Source organism: Accipiter gentilis, chromosome Z, assembly GCF_929443795.1.
Source record: "Accipiter gentilis chromosome Z, bAccGen1.1, whole genome shotgun sequence".
NCBI lineage: Eukaryota > Metazoa > Chordata > Aves > Accipitriformes > Accipitridae > Astur > Astur gentilis.
The window spans coordinates 52,911,586-52,937,193 of NC_064919.1; the positions used below are offsets into that span (position 1 = coordinate 52,911,586).

Sequence of the window (25,608 nt, forward strand, 5' to 3'; positions counted from 1 at the left end):
AAGCTGTGAAATCTAATTCAGTATCCAATAACCCATGTAACAGATTTGTTTAAAACTCCATCCTACATTTTAAATGCCTACAATTGACTTTTTGTTTCATTTCCTCTGAACAAATGTAAAGGTATGTTTTACCTATAAAGTAAAACATGGTGAAATACCATGCATTAATGTATAAAGAGTAGACCCTAATGAAGATTTCAAGTAAAATCTGTCTTCTATTCCCTCCTTTCATTATGATCCTAATATCCATTTTAAAATCTTGAATCAAATAGCTCCCAAAGAAATCAAACACAAGTCTAATGGCTTATCTATACTGCAGTTATATCTGAAACAAAAAAGCAATAGTATTAACAATCTGACTTAAATATTAGACAAGTTTATTCTTACATTGATATGAAACACCCAAAGGTAGGGGACTGGGAGGGAGAAAAAAAAAAAAGCCAACAGGTAAATTGGAAATGTCATTGTCTTTCACCCTTAGTGAGGTAAGGCATTTTTAGTAAATAATACTGCTAATGAAAACCCTCCTTAATAAATTTAACAACATCCATCAGCTTCCTCCACTGCACATCACTTCAAACCTCAACTCTGCTGCAAGTCATCCTCCTTGACATCCATTTTCACTGTTATATTTTCAACAATGGTTTCTGACATTTCCACTAGTTTTGTAGCTTGCATCTTTTTCATTCCCCTCCTGCCTCTTGACATTTCTTATCACTTCCTCCCTAAATCTTCCTCAGAATCACAAGTGCTTCTACTTCTCAAAATAGCAGTGAAGCAGTCTCTTTTGCTCAGCTATCAATTCACAGAAGAATACTGGGAGGTGGAAAGACAGTAGTAGGGCTGAAAAGCAGACACAAGCAGCAAAGCTTGCTTTAAATAAAATATAAATAAAAGCTGCAGACCTCAGGTCACCACACACTACCAGCCTGCCTTCACAAGTCATCTTCTCTTCCCATGTTAAATATCCACCTGATTTCAACCTCTTATTCTCTCTCTGCTCCTTGATTTGCTATCAGAGATTCTGATAACATCTCTTCCCTCATTACTCGTTATATCAGGAAAATTCTAAATCCTGATGAAAAAGGATCTTTCTCTACTCTCACCTAGCATATTCCAAACTGACAAATCCATTCTCTACCCTAAGATTATATTCAGGAAACAGCTAATCCATGTTTTTAAATATTCTCATGATCTCTATAAAAAAAAATATCAAAGTATTCCTGTATTTCTTCCTTCATTTTTCCTATAATCTGCAAACACCTCATGATAGCTAGAACTGCTGGTCTCTCATGTATCATGTAAAATCCAGACACTTCACAGGTTACAGATATTGGTGTATACCGCCCAGTCCCAAAAGCAGAAAAGGGCAGTTATACCTTGAATTTTGTTTTCTGTTTTCTTGTTTTCAATACCTTAAAAGTGTTTTCTGAGTACCCTAAAATTCCAATGGACCAAGTAGTATGTGTGCATTTACTCCTGTAATTTTATTTGCACACGAACTCAAGATTTGGCTTATTCACCAAAAGGTAAATTTCTGGTGCCTATTTCAGAAGGATAGTCTTCTTACCTTTACAGTTTCACTTAAGACTTGGTTTTTATCTGCTTCTTCACTGGAGTGCAATTCTAGTTTATTATTTAACTCCTGTAGCTGTTGCGCCTGTTCATTCAAAAGGACTTGTGCCTGATGCTCCCGATGTAATGCATTATTTAATTCTTCACATGCACTTTCAAATCTCTCATGGGTGATCAATTTCTGACAAGGGAAATAAATTGTGTTTGATTGTGTAACTGTATTCACTTGTTTACATGCTTGACTTTCAGAGTTCCACCTGCAAACGTTTCAAATTCTAAAACAAAAGCATGCTAAAGATGAATATTTAGGGGTTTTTAACATGAAGACAGATCACCAAACAATAAAATAGCAGGCAACTTTATTCACTGTATTTTTTTTTTAAAAGTATTCAGGGTACTGTAAACACTATGCATTCATTATTCTATTCAAATTAGCACCCCAGGTTGCAAAGAATCAATGTTTAGAAGGAAATAGGCAGAACAATGTCCCAAATTTCAGTGTGTATCTTATTAACCCTTATACATGTCTTCCTGGACTCTTTCACCCCTCCCCAAAATGTTCCAGAGAGAAGAAATAATTCTTCAGGGAAAATCATCATCTACATCCGAACGACAACCCAAAATGAGACAATTTCATCTAACTGTCCCAGAACTGTAAGGCAGTAAAACCCATTAAGAACAAAACTGGAAATTATTAGATATAACCTTGTCCGTTTGTGTAAAAAAAATCCATTTTACCAGCTAGGAACAGAACAGGGAATGGATGTGAAATCATCTATTAAATATTCTCTGCTTGGAAGTGTTTTGATTGGGACACACTGACAGGTCTACCAACTAGGCCTTAGAATCAGCATTGGGCACAGCTACAGAAAATACTGCTCATGCTGGGACATGACTGTTTCAGTTATACTGTGCTCCTCTAAAGCATGTGTAAGAATCCGTATCCATTCACTTTCCCAGACAGCTCAAAAGTGAGCTCAATTCTGAATGCAACCTATAGAAAATAAGCATAGGAGGAAGGGTGCTAAGTGAACCTCCAGCATGCTATAAACGAAGACAAGTTTCTTCCCCTCCAATAAGGACTGAAGGCACAGTTCCGTCAGTACGACAGGGAACAAACCAACAACCCCCAGAATGGCATCAATCCCTCAAACACTGTGTCCATTACTTGCTGTGACTACATTAAGTAACCTTTTTGTTGTCTCTTCTCATTCCTGCCAGACAGTGCTATTTACAGGTTAACGAACCCATAGTGTTTAAGTAAATCAATAAGCGACAGCAAAGCATCAGAGGAATTTGGTGCACATGTGCTACTGAGAATGTAGAAGAGGGCTTTTTTTTTTTTTCCTTGCCAAAAACTTACTCCTACAAGGAAACAGCCACACTAAAATTTGCACTAACTAGCTCAAGATATAATCCATATTCAAAGATACAGTAAAATGTCTATCACCAATATTCAGCAATACCCATGCAGAGTTTAAAATACTACATTTGTGCTTTATGAACTTCTTATGAACATATTTATTGGATATCCTCAACCCTCATTCCAGCTGACTTTACTCTGTTGAAGTGAAATCTGTAAATCCTTTTAGGGTATATAAATCACACCAACATTTTCAACATATGGAAGAAAACCTGGGTTGCTGAAGACCAAACATGTAATTTACAAAGAATGCCTCATTCTACAAATCAAAGAGAAACTCCTGTGGAAAGAAGATACTTCTAAATACATCTGACTTATAGTTTAGTGACATTTACAAGGCAAGTCTTCTGGAAAATTCTGTTTATAGTAGATTGATTTTATACTTGTTTTTCAAAAGAACACAAATCAAAAAATGTGTTAAAAGGAGGATCTCTTGTAAGCAGTCTCCTCTAAAATATACTTACAGACTGCTTAAACATATTTAATTGCTCTTGCAGGCTCTGGGCTTTGTCAGCTTCTTTTTTCATCTCACTGAAAGTCCACTTGAATTCTGCAAGTTTTAGGCGCAGTGAACGACGTTCCACCTCTGCTGTATGAAGTCTTTGTGTAAATTCAAATATTTGCTTCTGCAAGGATGCTATGCTTTTCTGTTAGTAAACAGAAATAAATTCATGTGCTATAAAATGCACTATTTTAGCAACAAAGCCAATCACATTTAATAACCAAGAAAATTAGACAAAGCTGTCATTTTGTATTCCATCTGTAAAAGACACACACGAGTGCAAAAATGTGAAACTGTTTCACCTACTGTTGGGGGTTACTGAAAACTCTGTTTTCAAGGAGATATCTGTTTTCACGTAAGGCCCACAATAAAAGACAAATTGCGTAAGAAAGAGTTTATCCTTCCATTTTGGTTAAAGGGGAGAAGGTTATGTTTACTGAAAGATAGAATACTAAGCAGGAGAAAAGAGAAAGGAGAAAAAAAAAAAAGAACCACCACCTTAACATTTTGTTAAAACCAAAAGCAAGTTTGTTCTTATAAAGCAAATGTAATTTTGATAGAACTTTAAAAAGTCCTTTTCCTGGATACATCAAATCTCTTCTTAAAATTATTTGACAATAGAAGAAAAGATCTATTCACGCCCTAATGATTTTGGTGTTGCAAACCAACTTCTGATTCTCTACATAGTTGACTTCAATATAACAGACTTATAAACACTCTGAAACAAAATTAATGATACCATCAAGAGAGCCTCACTGTAACACTTATGCTATGAACCTACTGTTTACATGAAGTGGCACTATAAATACGCATACCGTAACGGGCAGTCTGTCACACAATCCAGCTTCCACGGCCTGGGTATTTATTTTATGAAGTCCATGGGCCAGCCTCTGTACCAAAGAGTCTTTCTCCAGATGAGTAATACTCCTGCTGCTGTCTAGTGGAATAGTGTCCATTATTACATTCAGCTTGTCCATAAGTTTTGAAAAGGAGTTCCTGGCTGCACTTGCAACTAAGTGTCCAGAAATCCAGGGCTTTGGATCTTTCAGAAACAACAGCAAAAAAGAAACATCAAGTAGGTTATTAGTTGGTTTTTTTTTTTTCTTTGAAGTGCAAAAAAGCAACAACAACAAATAGCATCTTTAAAACTCAGTAGGAAATTTCCATTGAAGAGTAGAAGACTGAGCTCACAGGAATATCTCAGAGAGACCTTGGTACACATTTTCTATTTAGCAATGAACACTCTATTCCTACCAATCTTTGGATGGAAGAGTAGGATAGGATTCTAAAGAATAGGATTTGTTTGTCAAAGAATAGTTTTCCAGGTTTTTTTATGTTCTCCTCCAATAGTATACTTTCTTAAGTCATTCTTGGGTGTTCTAATTTTCTAATTCAGAAAACATATAAGGCAGATGCAAGCAAATGCAAGCCAGGTCGAGTATGTCAGATGTGATAGCACATGGTAAATCACTATATTGCAATATTTACAATGCAAATTTCTGAGGGTTTCCTGACTCCTCTTCCCTCCCCTCTATAGATGTCTAAATCATTTGCTGTTGAAAATTAGTGAGGCTTGGTACCTTAATGCCATACTATTTATATTCTGAGACAAGAGAATATAATTTACCTTATTCCAAGGCAATTAAAATTTTACAGCTACAATTACTTATTTCCCCACAGGATTTTGGTAATCATCCTTCTCATATAATGGACTTAAGGCCCCAGCACACCCAACATGTCCTGCTTACTGCTAGATTCGTCAGGTCTGTAATTAATAATTGTGTTTAATGTTGATAAATAAAATTGTCAGTGCTCCTTCCACTAATTGGTATTCCAGATAACAGTTAATAGGTTTATTTATGCCTTAATAAAAGTCTTGTAATTTAGTTTTCCCTCTGCTAGGCAGGTCTTAATCTGTCATTACTTGTCTTATGATACTATCAGTGTAAGATGACAAGCATGGAAGAGCTTATTTACATTCAGTAGTACAGCAGATCTCCTGTTGCTGCAGTGAATTAAAATATTTACTTAAGAGTATAAACAGAAAAAAAGAACAATAGCTTTTTTAAGTTAAAGAATTTCTTTTTACAAATGGGGAGGATAAAACCAAAGGTTCAAAGCAAACAAAACATGATTATTGATATTTTCAGATTATAATTCCCATCATGAAGAATTTATCATTTACACATATGAGATAAAATTTATCTGTAAGAAAAAAAAAAGCCACATGATAAACTCAAATATTCCTTTTTCAGAGCCATTCCTCTGCTTAGTTTCAAAATACCACCATTCCAATGACTCCAGTTAAGCACTTGAGTACCACTTTTAAGTACATACTCTCTATAACCCTAGCTAGTAGTAGACCTGTCTTTTCTTCATGTCTAAGATAGCACTCTTTCTATTCATGATTAAAGCTAAAAATCTTACCCAGCATTCTTCTCATACCCTGAAGAAACTGCTATTGCAATGCTCTGTCTACTTTGGCCAAGGTTCCTCTCTTTTCCTTATGTCAGCTCTCTATTACCGATCACATAAAAGATAAGCTATCTTCATCATTTTAACTCTTATCACAGATTATCCTGTCCTACCTGTCTTTCAGTTTCAAAGACCATCTCTTTTCTCCAGTCATCATGCATTCACTAGTTTGAATGTGTAGTTAAATTAACTTGAAATTAAAACTGGAGCATTTGTACTGCCCTCCATGGAAAATAACACCAAAATCTTCTAAAAAACTCTCCCTTGCCATGATTTTTGGTAAATATCAAAACAAGGATATTGTCAATGCATCACTGTTCCTTCATCTTTCCTAGTATTTCCACCTGGTATCTCATTTTACACAAGATTGCCTGCGTGCCAGAAAATACAGTATTTCTCCATATGTGCAGTACCTAGGATGACAGCCCCTTTCCCCATGTCTAGAACCTCCAGCTTAACTGTATTAAAAATAAATCAATAATAATAGTTCAGGCAATTGTGCTGTAGCATTTTGAAACGATCATGCCACTTCACAACCAGGATTCCTATCATCCAGCATCCACAACTTAAGTCACTTTCTTGGGATGGGGAATAAGAAAGTAAATCATTGCCTCTGTTGGGGTTTTTTTATGAAGAGCAGTTTGGAATAAATACACAGAAATATGTTGATACAAGTTACTGACTTCTTGGAAAGACGAAATGAGAAAGTAATGCAATTCCACAAGGAACAGTATCTATAATCATTGGGCAGAGAATATACAGTTTAAGTATATACATTTTAAGTATCTGCCCACAAAGGATCAAGTAATTACAATAAAAGCATTAAATTATATACATTACCATGTGTATAAAAAATTGTTAACACAAATACAGGTATATCACAGAGCAATTAATTCTTATATTAAACAAATGAAAAAGACAATGAAAAGTGACAAATCTTACTTCACTGACATGAAAGAATTCTTGTTTACTCTGTTTTGGTGAAATATAATAGTCAGCAGGACAAACTTAGTAATACTACACAAGACTAAAATTGTCATGCTAAGCTTCAAAAGCTTGTGTACGTAACAGTTGATGATATTTGTATTCAAAAAGCTTGACCTTTACTTTCTCTGGTTTATCGCAGTACAGATTCTGTTCAAACAAACCTACAAAACTCACCTTACAAAAAACCAGACGAAACCAAAACAAAAAACCCCAACACTTTAATGAACTTGTATTCAAACTGAAGCTAAGAGATCACGTCAAGACATGCTGGAATGAAAACCAAACTAATGAACAGTGTGAAGGGAAATGATCATGCATTACAAACCAAAACCACTTTTTCAAAAGTTAAAAACTTAAGAAATGTGCCTCAAATCACCAGAGTGCACAAGTCCAAAAGTTTTAGTGTTATCCGAGTGATATGGATTTGGTTTCTTTCAACTGCCTCAAATGTTTCCTCAGAACCTAGCCATCTTTAAAAGCAATTTTTAAAGCACCGAACCATTCCATATTGTAGATGCAGATAGTGCTTTCTTGTGCCTACTCTCTCCTGTGATGTGCAGTCTAATCTGGAACTGCCATTATTTCAAGATCTGAAGAGAGCAGATGCCTCTCAGATTGCCTATTTACATTAAAAAAAATTTTCAAAATAATTTAAGCCAGTTTGAAAATTTAAATCCTATTTGAAATAGGACTTACAGAACATAAAATAATTTCCTAAGTATGCAAACTTTCTTTCAATTATATTCCTTCAGAGCCTTATCACTTCGATACTTCTGGAAATTTCATGTCAAACTTTAAATTATTTATTACTATTTTTTGAATCAAAGGTTCTTGGAATACTTTTGATCTCATGAGCAACGGAATTCCAAATAGTACATGAGGAGTTAGATCTTGAGGTTTTGTGACAGTAACTTAAAATACAGAATCACCAAACTGACTGTGGCCATAATATTCTTAGCATGGCTTTTCCTAATTCTCAAAATCAAAACTGTGTTCAGTGCAGAGATAGCAAGTAAATAGAGTCCACCAGAATTTTCATCTGCTTCAATACTGGCAAAGTATCATGAGGTTTAGGGTATTCCAACCAGTCACTTCAGCACATCAGTGCTGCTGTCAAGTTTCTCTTGATTCTTTTTCAATTTGCTGTTCTTACTCAACACGGTATACACAGGAACACTTGTAGTATAAACCCTCTAAATACCCTGAAACACAGTTCAAACAGTTTTGTAAGCATGTAAATTTAAGTTACAGAAAACAGGATGATCAAAGAAGAGATCACCTGAAACTGAACTGAAACACTTGTGATTCAATGGTTGACTTCTGGTACCAGTTTACTGTTCAGGATTCTGGAAAATAGATCACCTTCTCTCTGTCCTCCTATTTCCTTTTATTCATATAAATTATCCTTCCTTTAATATCCTTTATTCTGTGACAGAATTGCTGGGACTTTGAAACTACGAGGTATGAACGAACTAAGGATGACAGCAATGCAGAGGAACCAAGTGAGATCTTATATCAGTCCTCACTGCAAAGACATTAAGGAAGATGGTTAACAGCTGGGAATCAAGAGGTGACATTTCCAGAGACTGGCACATAGCAGAATTCTATACAGAGAGAGACTGAGGAAATTCGGGAGCCTAGACACAAATCTAATTAAGCATATACTTAAGAGAGGGAACACAGCAGAGACATAAAATAAGGAATGCTATACATTGTGTAAGTTGAAAGCATTTTATTTCTCTTTCAAAACCCACAAGATAGCAAGTAAACCAGATGAAAATAGTATCCATCAAATTGAACTGTTTTCCAGAGTTGGAAATTCTAGATTCATATCATATAAAACACAGCAGGAAATTATTTTCTCTCAGCAGCGGTAATATCCCAGCTTGAATATGTGCCAGTTTTAGGGCCTGCACTTAAGAAATACACAGATCAAATAGACAGAAATTATGTAGATTTTCTCTATAGAAAAAAATTAGGTTGAGCTTCAGTAATACTTTCAGAATATTACAACAGTGGAACAAGATAACTAGGAAGCTTGTAAGTATTACTTCATTGGAAGCTTTTAAGAACAAGTTAGTCAAATATCTATTGGCGTGGTGTAGTGCATTTTTTTTCTAGTTGACAAGAAATCAGGCAAACCTGTTTATATGCTTTGTAGAAGCACTCTCCATCGTTCTGTTTCCATGACTCTATATACCAAAATGATAAAGTATCGTATCACCAATTAAAGAAAATCAATCTGTTCCAACAATACAGGTCTCTAGATATTTTATCCAGAATAGTTTAGATAAAATCCTAAAAATGGAGATGATGTAACCACCTGATTATTTTTATCTTCTACTACAATAATATAATTTTAAAATTACCTGTTTTGTTAACAACATCCTGTAATTCAGTGACAGAAGTGATTATTGCAGCAAGGAGGTTAGAACTAGTAAACCAGCTGAGTGCTTCAACACAGCGAATTTGTTCTTCTTCGCAACCTATAAAACAGAATTGTAGCCAGCAATAAAACTGATTTACTTAGATAAAGCACACTACTATCTCCAGCTCTTTCAGAAATTGCCCAAAACTAAGTATATAAGCCACAAACTAATTCTTCTTTCAGAACAATTTAGACTGTATTAAATATGCTTCCAGAACTACTAAACCAGAAAAGTAGAAAGATCTTCTGGTTTGGGAAACATTTTTGGTACCATTTAACCTTGTAGGGGGAAGCATGAGCTGGTCTCTTAACAGAAAGGGACAGGAAGACTACATACTCTCTAAAGAAAAATTTAGAAAAGCTATCCTAATATTTTACCCGAATCAGAAAACAATTTTTGCAGTTTTAGTAGGAAAATAAATATTAAAAGTGATTAATGAAAGCAGAGGAAGTATCTTTCCAAAAATAAGTTGATGGTCAATCACTTAGGAACATTACAAGATATTTACCACAGAAAAGATATGGTAGCACCTAGTTCTGAAATCTATAACGCAAATATCAAGGATATCAAAAAGTCTGAGTTCATGTGTGTAGTTGTAACTTTTTTTTTTAATGCTTAACAGACTAAGCATTTCCTTTTAGGGGAAATTACATTTGTCAAGAAATCCAGAACTCACAAATCCACAAATTGCATTTGTCAAAATGTCATTAAATTTGTCTTTACACTCTATTAATAATAGCATTACTATTTGTTATTCACTAACCATGTAATTTGACATAACACTTATCAAAGAAGAAAACAATTAGCTTACTTGACAGATTACGCTTGCCTTTGGAGTCTCCGATACAAACGAGAATTCCAATGCCTTCTTTGAAGCCATTTACCCAGGAGAAGAGGGAATTAGAAGACTGGGCTAAAACTTGAAGTCTGTTAGCTGCCAAAACTGCAATCACACCTCTTCGGAATACATGAATCAAGCCTTTGAATGTTCTTTCCTTCATTTTTGCTTCATCTTGATTGTTTTCTGCTACATCAGAGAGAGCATGAACTAGGGTCCTAATCTCCTGGTTCACTAATTCATAAATGTTGACCTGATCCTGCAGAAGGTCTCTTTGGGAAGACATAGCACAAGATCGGCTATAGAGAGGATACAGCGCACCTGCCAATAGTGCACAGGCTGCCAGGAGAGCTGAATGCTCCTTCTGAACCTGCATTAACATATTTTTCACAGAAACATTTTCAAGGGCCAATTTCTCCTGTCTTTTTTCAAGGACATAAATTTTTTCCTTGTTTTTCTCTGCTGTTTCTTGGTATTCCTGGGATAAGGGAAAAAAACAAACAAAACCAGAAGAAATATTAACTAGAAGACATTTTTTAAAATAACAAAATCATTTTTACCTAGACAAAAGTTAAAAGAAAATTAATTTTTTTTTCAGATTCAAATAACAGATTAAAGGAACAAACATTATTAGTAATGACTGTCAAAGTATCTCTCCTAGCAAACAGTTATAGAACCAGGTATATGAAAACAAATCAATAGTACGAGAAAAATTTGCACAATCTTCAACTACAAATGGACTCCAGATTTCTGACGATAATCCACCAGCAGTGCGATAGCCCACAGAAAGTCCAACAATACCTCGTTGTCCACAATACAGTTTTATGACCTGGCTTAACAGTAAGCAATTACACGCTCCAATTTCAGAAAGAACATTGCTCTTCAAAGCAGAAAAGAAAGTTAGTGTAAGAGAGAGGGGGAAAAAAAAGGAAGACTGGAATATAAACCTAGGCAGATTGGCAGCAGCTGGGAAAGGGGAAGTAAAGGTGATCTCTTAATTACTTTGTAATCAACCCCCTACTTATATATTCACAGATTAATTAGGTCTCATACAGAATTAAGTTTTTTGAAAAGAACAGTGTAATACAGATATTTTTATTTTGACTAGTGCCATTACAGATGTTTTCAACTTGCAGAACATTTTTTTCTTTTCCTCTATATACCCTGAAATAAGGAAAGAGGGAGATTTAAAACAGTAAACCAGTGCAGCAAAATGAAGACACTAACAACGCAGGGAATGCCAGGACTAAGGTTAGACCATGCAGACTGGTTGCTTTTGATAACATGCAGCTCTTGTACAGGAATCAAGACACTACACTGGGACCTCAGAGACTGACTGGCTTCTTGATGTCCGAGAGTCCTCTGATTTGAACAACCACTTGAGGCTACATTTAAACAGGATCCTGTAGTATAAGACGACAACAAATATTAGGCACTACTCAAAAAGAACCCACAAGCTCAAGTTAAATGCTTATGCTCCAGTTACAATACATGGACTCAGAAAGGCAAACATGAATGGCATGACAAATCCATATTATGAACAAAAGAGTGAATTACGCTAAGTTCCAGCTACCCCTCTTAGAGCTATAAGTAATTTTGTTACAAATGGAGTGAGGTTATTCCTGTTAGCAGTGGCCAATAGAGAAGTAAAATAGTGTCATCCAGCCACATTCCCATGTGTTCTGTTTGGTACAGGTCCCCAGCAAGTGGTGAGGTGGGCACCCTAGCTTTTTGTCCCTCCTCCATCCTGCAAGAACAACAAGCAAAAAAATAAAACAGCTATCCCTAGAATGGAAATTAATTGTATAGAGATGTACCCTAGCCACTTCAGAATGTCTTTGACCAAATTAATTTTTTCCGAAGAGGAAGAATTTGTAGTGTTACTAAAATACTTTCTACCTACAAAAATAGAGTAGGTAACTAGAAGATTTAATTACAAAATACAATTTACAGGCCTCATATGTCACTTTACTACTCTAAAATTAAGTACGAACATGTACAATACTTTTAGTGCTACTGCATTATTTACAGTGTTTGATTTTATAGAAAAAAACCCTGATAGCATGACTAGAAGGAACTGAAAAGGTAAGCTGAATTTAGAAAACAACTTACGGTTTCTGGCCATCACAGGTGAAAGGCCAGTATCTGAGTAAACAAAGTGTGATCCCTATGGGGCTGTTGGGCAGCAATACTAACATTCAGTGCTCTGGCTAATTAAAGCTTATTTTTTAAAAAAGCTTAGTGTTTTTATGCTTATGGTTATATGGTAATAAGCAAAAGGGAACAGGACAATCTCTGACTACAGAAGTGTAAAAGTTTTGTAAGAAAATACACCTTGATTTTACCGGCTAATAACTGCTTTTGTCTTACCCCGCACTGTTTCTAGTGTTTTCTTTGAAGCTTAAAAGCACAGTTTTTGAAAGGGACATAGAACTCTCTTCCTAAACATTGGCAAGCCAGCTTCCTTCGGCATTTGAGCTTTAAGGGACACCTCACTGGGCTGCAGAACTTGGCGGGTTCCCAAGAATCCTTAACAAAAATCAGGTGCTACTAGCAACACTGTTTTATCCTACTTCTTACTGGATCCTTACCTTTTATTCTGGCATGGAAACAGAACTGTAAACTAGAAATATAATGACACTATGACTTCAAAAGGTTTTCCTGTATTTCAGCCATTTTATTTTTCTATATATATATACATCTATGTATCTAAATAAACAACTTCAACAATGCTGTCCTCCATTTCTTTCCTGTAAGTACATGGGCCAGACATGTCTATCAAAGACACTCAGTGGGTCAGGAGCAGTATAGTTATGCGTACTTCTCCTTTTACATTGATTCCACTGACTTTTGAGAAAATTGCAAGACACCACAGCCTTTAGCTAATTCACCTGCCTTGCTGTAAATGCAAGGCTTCCAAACAAAACAAAAAAAAAGGCAATAAAAACATTTTTTCTCCCTAGAGAACTTTTTTCCTTTCCTATTTAGCAAACCTTTTATTTTTCTGTTGAAATTAACATTTTTAACATAGTTACAGGATTTTTCTCTTACAACATGTTTTTGCATATCATAACAAAACCCTTCTATTTTAAGTTGTTGCCACAAAAAATGGGGACAGATTAATAAATGTGTACATAATAAACAACAACTGATAGTTAAAATTCAGAGGACATTTCCTATGAGACTGTGCACAGTCTGAATAAATAATTTGTGTGAGGCTATGGAACAGACATAGTAACATTTTCAAAATGGCACACTATGAGATCAAGAGGACGGCACTCCTGCTACAAAAGGCAAGGAAAAAGGATATGCATTTTAAACTCCATTGACTCTCCAAACATGCAAGGGGTAAAATTCAAGTCTTCAAAAAACAAGCAATCAGGATTAGGACAGCCCTAGCAGCAGACATCCATGGACCCTATGGATCCCAGAAAGGGAAAGGCTTAATCTGGTGTTTGCAGGTCCAAAGTCAGTCACAAATTAGAAATCCTGAAAAAATTAGAAGAAATTAGACTGTCTTCTTCCCAGACTGACACTGAATGGTAAGGAAGGCAAACTGGAACATGGGATGGAAAAAAGATGAGACAAAGTTTTGTTGAATCATCAAAGTGTATACAGACATTGCGCTGCCTAGATTACAGCACTACCAGCTTGTACTCCAACGCTACATAACCTGCGTTAGAAAACATGCCTAGATGTTTCTAAGTGAAAGCATTTCCTTTTTAGAAACCCAGGAGTCCCATACAGCAAGTTGACAGATAAAGTCTTTTCCAGAAGACATGCCTAATGCACACTCCACACAAGAGAGCCAGGTTTTCAGTATATGCTCTGCTTGATGTCTACACAATTCAGCTAGGAAGACTGGGAGGTTCAGCACCACCCCGAAGAATGGCGCAGTATTGCACAGCACCAATTCTCCACAATACACTAGAGTTCTGTAAGAGAGGACTCGGATCTTTCTTTTGTGCAGCATCCGTAGGATGTAGAAATCTGAAATGGGTAACTCCACTTTAGGAAGGAAAAGTAATTTTTTAAATTAAAATTAAGCTTTCTCCTTTCATCATTCTTTCTGCTGGCAATCATTTCATAAGATGAAACTACAGGATGTTGGGGGAACTTAGTATTCTGGATGCCACTTATTCCACTCATAGGGATGTTTTTAGCATTGCCAATATCTAATGTAAACATCAACCAAAATATATACAAGATTTTAACTCATTCCCAAGAAATGACCATAAATTGCTCTGTCCAAAGAATACTTTACAAATACATTTTTTGGAGTGCAAAGACTTCCAAGCCCAAAATCTGAGTCAAATACAGCATTCTTCTGATGAAGAAAGTTTCAGATAGCAGTCAAAAATAACAAGGCATATCTTAGTTTCTCTATTTCACAACACTTTTAACTGAAACACATGTAAAGGAATGTGACTGTAAAGACAGTGAACTGTGGTTCTAGAATAACAGTGAAAATTTTAGACTGCAAATAACTTTTCCAACAATCAGTGATGACAGTTTTACACTTTTGAACCACTGCTCACTGTAGTATCTGTATAACGAAGTCCTTTAATATTGTTGAAATCTCCCACCGTAACTGCTAATCGGTTCTTAGGGTCAGAAGGTATATACCTAAATTTATCCCCTGATGATACCATATTACTGTTACTCTACAGAATCTTTCAAAGCATGACACTGAAAAAGTAACTGCTGCCCTATATAATTCTTAAAATAAGCATTTTCGATCTTACAGCTTTAACATTTCTGTAATGTTTTAACAAAGTCATATACTTCTTAGTATAAGTGAAGTTAATACTACCATGTTGTTGTTTTTTTTTATTTTAAAGCTATACTAAAAATTCCCAAACAACCTTAAATTGGTTAGGAGCTTAAACTACTGAAATAATCCATTAAATATTTACAAAAAAAAAATACAATCAGAAGTTCACACCACCATACCTGTGCCCTTGCATGAACTTCCCCAAGGAGACCTGAGTACTGCTGTTCCAGATACTTTTTTTGTTTCTGCCAACAGCTTTCCTGTGCTTTCATCTGTTCAGCCATTTTGCTAAAAGCATCTTCCTGGTTCTGCTGAAGCTCCTTCATAGTATCAGACTTGTTCTTACAAACATATTCTAAGTGAGATATCTGTGTGACAAGCATTTAAACAGAAATTCTTTTACCTCTCAAAACAGCTTTTTACTTTAATTGTACATATTAATTTAAGCACAAACTATTCCAGCATAAAATCTAAACTGTAATTTCTTCAATGCTTTTATTAAAGCTAAGTAAAAGCCTTTCACAACAGATTACTTACTTAAATCTTGCAACAAAACTGAGACATATTTTGGAACAATGAATCTTCCCTGGTTTCAGTTTTGCCATCCTTATACCACCTTGCAGATATCTGTTGCCTTCTTTGCTGGAAATCTGAACTGGACACTTCCCTTTTTTTTGAAACAAATGCATTAAATCTTGTGCTGCTAAACTAGTAATCTGAGTATACCAGTCCTTCAGCAGTTTGCAAGGATTGCAAGTAATAATGAAAAAAACAGCCCTTAATTTTATTTTTTTCTTTTATTGGAAAGCCAAAACATTTCATATATTATTAAGTATTAAAATAATTTCAGAAAATTTTACCATACAGAATGTTTTTCTCACAAGTTGATCATTAGTTTATGATGTATTTTCAAAAAGCATGAAGGGATGCACTCTGTGGTTTAACTTTAGAGCTCCCATGCACACTAAATGGAGGAATGAATCACACTAACAATGACCTCTAAATACACATGCCTGCACTTTTTTGCTAGAGAACATTGGCAAGATACCTTCCAAATAGATGACACAAAACTGCAGGAGTTTCGTTCTCAGAAAGCAGGTACAACACAAGTAACACCACCACCCCAAATCCCTGAAAAGCTGGTATGTACATGAAAAGAGCTCTAGAGACCTCACAATCAATCTTAATAACCATACTAAACTAAAGAGCAAGAAACAATAAGACACAACCCCCCCCCAAACACTGCAAATAATGTTCACTCCCTTCCATTCCCTTTCCTCCTCTGCTTTAAAAGGAAAACAGAAAGGAACGTCTAATCTGCATAATTCAGATTTTATGCTATCCCTCTTTAGTAATTTCCATTGACTGCAGGGGTATTTACTAAACAAAGGGCTGCGACAAAACGACTGACTGTAACCAGTCCTGTCCCTTACTTGGGCCAGAAGAGTGGTCACAATTCCAGCAGATGACGAACATCCAAAAGAGCTTTTCCCTTCCTGTGCCTCAGGAACAATGTGTCAGGGCAGCCAAGATCTGGAGTTGCTCTACTAGATTGTAGGACTGGCCTGATCAATGGAGCCAGAACATGAACTGAAATCCTAAAGACTGGCATATGTCAGTCTGTGGAACCAGTTTAAGTTATTTACAAAGAGGTGTTTCCATTCCTAAAACCACGGGGATTTCTGGGGAGAAAGGCCACATAAGCTTATTCAGACTAAAATAATTCAGAAAAGTACAGCTTCTCCCTTAAACAAATACTGACATGTTTTATAAAAACAAGTATTTTCTGTTGTATTTCTGAATACAAATTTCATAATCTAAAAGTTACAATTAAACAAAAACCCACACTGGCATTTTTCAGATAGTACCTCTGAATCATAAACATTTAATTTAAAGATGATGTTCCTGGAGTAAGTGCATTGCATTTCTGTTTTATGCTAAAATAAAGACTTGCTTTATTAGTGTAAATGACTAAGTTCTTTGAATTGCTTCATCAGTAAGATTAATTTATTTTCTTTTAATTAGGTCCCTGTGGCTAATATTGGCTGGTACTATTAGCATGTCCTGCACAGGAAGTGGAGCTTAGAGACTTCATACAGACTTCAGTCACATTTACATGCCCACAGCAATGGCATCAAACTGAGTTGTAGACAAGCCATAATTAATGGTATTGAATTATTAACGTCCAAATTCTTTTTGAAATAAGATGAATGTCAGTCCTTTTTAATGATACTGTGATGTGGACAAATGTCACTGAATTTAATAGAGGTAGCTGGTGCCTAAGGACACTTACCTTCTCATTAGCCCTGCTGAGGTCTAAGATCAGGGCATCAACATTCTCCTGCAAGACTGCACAAAGCTCAGACCAAGAGAATCTATCCAGGATGCCTTCTGGTTGTTTTATAAGCACACAGCCTGCTACCAAACGCTGGTATAAGCTATGGAGGAAGGTTAGCTTGTCCTGAGACAGAACGAAAAATAAACTGTTGTAACTGAACAATGTTAGAATCCGAAGAGATGCATCATATGTATAATAAAGTGAGCTGCACACAGCAGAGAAAAAAACACAAAGCTCGTTCTCAAACCTTTTCAAAATTCCTTAGTTCCTTGTTAATATTTGCAGTCATACATATTAAAGCCAGAGGAAGAAAACATTTTTTACAAAATTTGTCTAATTAGACACAGTATATAAATAAAGAAAACCCAATCCTGCAGAAGTCACAACCATGACCTGATACAGATAAAAACTTCCGTGCTACCAGTAGATGCAATTTAACCATTCATGTTAATACTTTCACATACATTCTTATTGTACCCACCTCCAATATCTGCATAGCATGCAGAAAATTGTCCAACTGGCTTAGCAGCACAACACACTGCTAATACAACTATCACTCTAAAGTCTTTTAAAAATTCTTTTTACATGGATTATGTATGACTAAATAGCTAGACAAAATAGGCTTAGAGCTTCATGGGTTAAATTCCACAAGCCACGCCTCATTCATTTACACTGATTTTAGTGAGTAGTACAATAAATTGATGCCAGTTTTAAATAAACTTTGGCAACAATAGCATGCAACAGAAATTCCAGCCTTCATCCTTTCAGTATACATATGCAACATAGCAACTTTGATTAAGACAACAATAGAAAGCTGCACCTCAAAAGCCACAAGAAACAGAGCCTTTATTCAAAGTCAGAAAACCACTGTAAAGTCTCCCATCGTTTTCTGGGGACCCTGGATGAGGCTTTACATTAAGAAATTGTGAATGACCGACATGGGGAACTATATTTTTTCTGAGCCCTTTCCATTATACTTAGGTGCTTTTTCTCACATTATTTCTTAGTGTTTTAGGCAATAAGAAAATTGTATTTAGGTTAGTTTGTTTCTAGCAGATCTCTTAATTCTCCAAGGAAAATCCAGTGTGTCACCCTCAGTACATTTTTGCTTGAGCTATGATAAACCAAGGATGATGATTATCCATTTGGTGTGAAAAAAGGGATCCCAAGACTCAAAATCAATTCACACATGTTGAATGCAACCACAGTGTTGTAGACATGCTGACTTTACAATATAGCCAGGCTTCTAGTTTCCTTCACTTTAATCATTATCGGATGTGTATAACAATTCCAGCTGCTTCATGTGGACACTATTTAAATACCAGACTGTAAAAGAGGTGGAAAGAATGTTTCTTTTTTATTCAGTTGGCATCCATGTCCAAATTTGTGGAAGTAATGAGCTCAATATGCACAACAACTATGATAAAGAATATCATTGCTAATACAGAACTGCTTTTTTGGGGGGAAAAAGCAACAAAATTAAGATCTGTAAACAAATATAAGGAGAGAGATAATAGTTCTGAAATAAGACTTTGTGAAGCAATTCCCACATATAGGACACCACAATGAGCTAACAGGTCACAAATAAGAATTTCTAGGTTTTGCGGCATGCAGGCAAAACTACCTCAATTCCACATTTGCTATTTGCTATCTATCAACTGCCATGGGAATCAGTAATTAACGACACACGATGATGATACTATTGTATGTTCCAATTGTAAAACATTTTTGTTAACATTCAATTTGAAAGAAGGAAGTAATTGTTCACCAGGTGTAGCTCTTTAAATAAACTCAGTTGTTCAAAAATTCAAAATACTGGAAGGGATAAGCTATTAGTTCTGATATAGAAGGAAGGAGCACCAATATGTCCTGAGATCTTGTAGATACTAAATACATATTTCAAAATACATATCTTAAAATCATATTTGGGGGTAAATCTGTTAAGGCTAAGAGTAACCATCTGATGTATGTAAATGTATAAAGCTGAGATTAAATAAAGACTCTTTTTGACAGTCATCTTGTCTCTGGTAATACCTCCATATCCTTCTGGTAAGCCCTGGTAAGCTTCTGGATTTCATTTTCAGATTCTGTGGCATGTACTTTCTCCTTCTCCCAGCATTGCCGTACATTCTGTAGTTCCATTTTTAAAGTTCCCATTAAAGTCTCTTTGTATGCACACTCAGTATGTAGATGATTTAACTCTTTATTGGCATCAGCCAGGTTATCCTGAGCTTCCTGTATAACAGAGGCATGGAACAGAAAAGCTGGTAAGAATTTTACTCTATAAAATGTTACCTTACTCCAGTGCTCAGCATCTGAGGAAGTGAACGGTCATATAGCCAGCCACATGTTTTCAGAAGACTCCAGGCTAAGCTGACTGTATCTTGTAAATAACAGAATTCCAAAATTGACAATAGTCCTTCTCCACAACTTGTAAGTAGACAGCATCAGAAATCCATCTCTGAGTTAAAAGTTCCATGATGCAATGACCTTCAGAATCCCCTCTACCCCCACAACTGAGATGCAGAATGCATGAACGCAAGTTATCCTCTGCAGAGTGGGAAGCTCTCAGAGCTAGTGAAATGATATGTTATTTTCATAAGTAAATCTCTGATTCATTACAGCTGAGTCAGTGGGCAACACAGACAGCTCTTGTTACCCACTGTATTCTTTAATTAAGATGAAAAAATTTGGTAAAAGTGCATGATAAAAAGATGTGAGGACTCTCTTTGGAGGTTTGACCATGGGAAGAAACTAACAATCAGAAATGGACATAAATACAATCATTATGTTACCAGTACCAAATCTCACAAGGTAAACAAAGAACTTAATACACTACCCCCTTTCAGCCAAAAGATTGCTCAGATGGAGTGGACAGGTACACATGCTTTCCTCTCCTACAAGCACTGGACTTCCAGCACTGCTGAAGTTTGCTACAGGTGAAACTGAAAGCATTGTTTGTTTTTCATAAAATCATAGCTGCTTATATAAGAAACAGAATAGGAAAGATACTCCCAAATTTATCAGACAATGACTATTTTATTCTTCTTAATGAAAATATTAAAAGATTAAAGCAATGTTAAATTTCTAACAGAAACATTTTCAGACTGGATCTAGTTTTCACTCACGTATACAATTTTATTACCAAAAATTTAAAGAGATCAGAAACTGGTGTACTGCATAAAAACCAGCACCCTCTGTATGTAGCAAATTTGGTTTTTGCATGAAGAATACAAGTATCTGTTGCAATGGGTTGCAAAATTTTTAGGTGCCTTACAAATGTGCTGCAACAGAAGCAGAAGTTTTAAGTCATCTGAATATAAATTAGTAAATAAAGTTCAGATGAGATGACAGGAGATCATGTGCAAATATCTATTAATATGAAGATTCAATGAGTGTTGCAGAAGGATCTGTGACTAAACTGAAATGACAAAGCAGCATATCCCCAGCAAAAAAATCTGAGAAACGCTGGGAGTAGAGACATTCTATTTTGGCAGTAATATAATACACTGCCAGTTGGGAGATTAAGTATAACCACGACCTCAGGACTTCCTCACTCCCTTGGCCACTGATGTAACCAGACAGGACATTACAAAAGTGGTGTGTCAGCCAAAAACAGAGACAAAAAAAATTTCTTGTTCAGAAACTAAAGGAAAAGAGTTCTCAAGTGTTTTTATGAGCTCTGAGGTAGTTTTTGCTCTAAGAAATTTTGGGCTGCATGCACATTGTACAACTGTCAAGGATGACCTGACACTTCATACATGCATTAACTTGTCTGATGAACAAACAAAAAATTAACAAAGGAAAGGACATCTTTAATAAAATGTGCTTAGAGATGAACAGAGGTAATTAAATTATCTTCTCCTTTTCTTGAGAAAAGAGTTAAGAGAAAAAAATTATTGATGCTGATTTCAATATAAAACAATAATTTGCAAATTGATAAAACTATTTCAAATTATTTCAGAAGTGTAATCATTGAAATGATCAGTTATGTAGTCTAAGGTGGTAACTAGAATAAAGCAGCATGGCTTCACACAAGCTTGCAACATAAACTAGTCTGCTCAACAGAATACAATGATACAGGGACTTATTCTGATAAGAAAAAAGATAACCTAAATCCAGAAAGACACTTTTTGCAGAACTTTCACATTTTATGTTAAGTTCATGAAACCATACCTTAAGGTCTTGACTTAAAGCAAACATTTTCTCTTTGGATATCTCAAGTTCTTTTGTCATCTTTTCACACAAAGGCCTCATTTTCCCAAGCTGTGAAAAACACAGGGGTAAAACAGGCTTTAACAGAAAGGCTACATAATCACTTCAATATAAAGGAAGAATTTTGTATATAAATGCAAAAAAAAAAAAATTGTTTTCAATTCCTCTGACAATATTTATACTCCATACAATCTAAATAATGTACCATTACAAAAGCACTAAATAACTCTTTTATAATCATTTAAGATAACTAGCAGTGGCAGAATCCCAAACTGAGTCCACTATTAACTTTTCCATTAAGTTTCAAAATATCTGACAAAAACACAGACTTTGAAATGCATGTGAAAATGTAATAAATTCAGATTATGATCTGGGGGAGTGGTTTGAGAAAACCAGTTTTCAAAGTCAGTGGCCATTTGCAGAAATTGTCCAGCTACAAGCATGGTCTCTACTTTTTACTGAGCACTGAATAGTACTCACATACCCATAAAAAGCAGTAATGTTCCAGAGAGGCACGGTGACTACTGAACTGTTTGTGGTGTTACAAGCAACCACCTCAGAGGTAGCTCATGGCCATAATGTGTATTACCTTCACTTTACACTTTCAGAAAAGATAACAACACATCATTATAATCTCTGTCTTTCATTACCTGATGATGACATTAGCAATATAAATGTCTGAAAAAAATCATCAAATAGAAATGTATTATAGTGCAGGTTACTGCCAGCACTTGAGCATTAAGGAGCAACTCAGAACTAAAATATCCCATTTACAAAATTTACAAATTATTTTGCAAATCATATTTTTGTTTGATCTCAAATCAGAAGACCTGGCAGAACCCTTAGAAATAATTACAGTAAATTACAAAATGCTACTGGAATATTTCCAGTCCTTTTGTTGGTTTACTAGCCTTCTCTCTCTCCCCAAACATATTCTAGCCTCTGTACTATACAAAAAGTCAAAAGCTTGTTATCTGTCAAAACCAAAACACTTATACACCTTTCAGTTACATAAATGAACAAGATTGTTTAATCTAATGTTTAACACAGTAGTTTAAAGGTGACACATGACAAGTTTACCAGCATATTTCATGTATGCATACAGGTGTACGCATGTATTAATACCTCCATCAGTACGCAGGGTCTTGTTGAAAATCTCTCTATAAAAAGAACCACTACATAATTACTCAAAACTAAACCCTTACTGCTGTGTATTAAAACATCCTGGTTTTATTGCACAGTGCCCTTCATAGTCCCTATGTGCATTATTGTATTATTAAAAAGTTTTATTACTAAACATATCTAATATATAAAAAGCCAAAAGCAGTGTTATCTATGGGGGTGGGGGTAATCAAGAAGGACAGAGCGCTGCCCTTTCTGTGCACCATGAAGGTGCTTGGTGATCTCTGGCTCCATATGACAACTTCGGGGTCAGTCACACGCAGTCCTACTGGGAAGTCTTGTGGCAGGTCATCTGTTGGTCCTGCTCTGCTTGCGATTTATTTTCCTTGACAGTTCATTCTTCTTTCTGTCAGAATACTCTCTTTGCTTTCTTAGCAGCCACCCCCTTGGTCTCCCCACTGCTGTCTCTGGCACAGTTTCACAACAAAGCACATCACTAAGCCAAAGCCTGCTGAGTCGACTTTTCAACTGTGCTGCCTATCACGTGACACTCCTCCTCCCAAATAACAATTCGCTGTGGGTAATATGTTCCTAGTTACTCTGCAGCTTCCAGACTTGGGTCTCAGAAGAGTTTCATAATGACTATACACATTGGTTCTCTTATCTCACTGGGAGAGACCTAACAGTGCTTGCTGTTTACAAAAGTATAATTGTTTCCATGGTCACTTATTTTTGCACCCGTTGAACAAACTCAAAGGTCTTGTGGGAGACCATTCTTTCCCCAATAAAAGAGGAAAAGCTGATATACTTTTCCTCTGGATTTTTTTTTCTTTCTTTTTTTTTTTTTTGAAACGTTGTGAGTGACTAGCTAGACTATGCATTTGTCAAAACAAAAGACAAAACCTAGAGATGAAAAAACAGTACTGGCATTTTTACAATCTTATCACACCTTGCCTTTCTGCATTTGCCAATTTTATCCAAAGTTAAGCTAATTACAAGTTTGTACAGAAAACTTTAACCGTGCAGCTAACTTCTCTCTACAAGCTTTAAAGCCACAAATTCATAAAACATTTATACCCAAGAGGATTAGTTTAATCGCATTAGCAATACAAATGAGAAAATAAATGCAAGATTGTGACTTTTCAGTCAGTGAAATAAAAGGCCAGTAGGACTGCATGGAAAACATTTGATTTTTTTCAAGGGTAAGACTTCCAAAATTAAATATTTCCATTATTGTCTTAGATAACTTAAAGAAAGTATTTTCATGGCCCTATTTTACTTGAAAAGACCTTGAAATAGCACCAGAAGAGATTTCATCATGAACACACTCATGTCAGAAAATTATGCCACTTTTTAAATGTACAAGGGCATGCACATTTACATAACAGATACCAACGACTGTTCAGGCTCAAGTGTTGCATATTTAGGAATATTGTGATATACACTGCCCAACTCTCAAATCATCACCTTTTAACTGAAATCCTAGGTAGGAATGGCTCGTTTTCCCCGAATGTTTACTGAAAATAATAACCCCAACAGGTTTAATAAGAAAGCAAAACCAAATCAAACTAAAAAGAAAAAAAGAAAAAAACTCTTCTCCCTGTGCCCCCAAATGTAAGTGAAACTTCACTGTAGGGCAAGCTTAAAGAAATAGTAGTGACAGAGATTATTTCTTTGGGTATATGTGAAGCTGTCAACTCAACACTCCCCCTCTTCTGACCTTTTTTACAAGCAAAGCGTATGTACTGCTGCAGGCCGAAGGCGATACGTATAGAGCCAAACAGTGCAAGTGTTACCTCATTAGACATATCTTCCAGCTTGTTCTGGTAAGCTGTCAAGGTACACCTCAAAGTCTCAAGGACAGAGAGGCTCGGAGGTTTATCTTTGTCCTCACAAGCGCCTGAAGAAAAATACAGAATGAAAATTAAGCCTTAAAGCCACAGAGAGAAAACTACTCACTCTGGATGAGAGGTATTAAAATTAGTTAGGGCTTCAGTGACAATACATAACACTGAACAGCAGCCTTGTTTGCCACAAGAGATGCAGCTGAATAGGCATACTTTCACAGCAAATGCAGCTGAAAGACATTTGTATAAAAGCTTTAATACAAGATACAGAACTGTAAATTCTGGATTACATTTCTACCTAATGTATTTGGTATGCAGTCTCACATATAATTTCTACTGTGGTCAGACCAGCCAACTTTAAAACCACACAATAACACACTTCGAAAAACATGTTGCCTGAAAGTTAAGTATGTTACACTTTTCCTGACATTATTTTGCTGTTGTGACTAAGCATGCATATTATAATGCAGTACTTCATTTACTCAAAGCTTTACCAAGCCAAAGATCACATGACTATGTTATGCTTGGAGAGACCTTAAAAACCTTTTAAATGATCTTGAATTTCATTCCAAAGGAAATAATAAAAAAAATTTATTATCTGTCTGCAGACTTCTACATAATGTTTCAATTATAAATCTTAAAGCTGATATATCCATTATGTACACACTACACTTATTTATTAAACCTTTAGACTGAGACTTCTGATCTGGTTGCCTTAATTAGGGACACATGAACAAGCTTGAGCATTCCAAAGCCCATAGTACAATGTGCTAAGAAAGCAAAACACCACCGTATTGATCAAGAGGTCACAAGACATCAGCTGATATTAAATTTCCAAGAACAAACTATTAATTTTATTCTGGTGTTACAGCAAAATACCAGGTTATTGACAGATTCTTCTGCTCAGTATTATTTATATTAGTATGCAGCATTTATAAACTTGTTTTGTAACAAATTATAGTTCATCGTTTTCATGAGTCTTAACATGTTCTATAAGCAAAACTAACTTTACCAATGCTAATAGCACCCTTATTTTGCAAAAGAAATTAAAAAATCAGTGGCATTTGAACTCCAGAGGCCAAA

General features: G+C 35.6%; 1 protein-coding gene across 4 annotated transcripts in view; it reads right to left on the reverse strand.

Annotated features, from left to right (window-relative positions):
* Window positions 1–25,608, reverse strand: part of CCDC171 (coiled-coil domain containing 171) — a 153,328-nt gene that overhangs the window by 74,903 nt on the left and 52,817 nt on the right. For all 4 annotated transcript variants that reach the window (XM_049795856.1, XM_049795855.1, XM_049795854.1 and 1 more), the window contains 10 exons: window positions 24,475–24,578; window positions 21,518–21,607; window positions 19,376–19,576; window positions 17,297–17,464; window positions 15,183–15,371; window positions 10,203–10,707; window positions 9,332–9,448; window positions 4,316–4,542; window positions 3,463–3,645; window positions 1,571–1,756 (listed from right to left, as the gene is read on the reverse strand). In XM_049795856.1, the coding sequence (XP_049651813.1) occupies window positions 1,571–1,756; window positions 3,463–3,645; window positions 4,316–4,542; window positions 9,332–9,448; window positions 10,203–10,707; window positions 15,183–15,371; window positions 17,297–17,464; window positions 19,376–19,576; window positions 21,518–21,607; window positions 24,475–24,578 (1,970 nt within the window). The remainder of the gene's footprint in view (window positions 1–1,570; window positions 1,757–3,462; window positions 3,646–4,315; window positions 4,543–9,331; window positions 9,449–10,202; window positions 10,708–15,182; window positions 15,372–17,296; window positions 17,465–19,375; window positions 19,577–21,517; window positions 21,608–24,474; window positions 24,579–25,608) is intronic.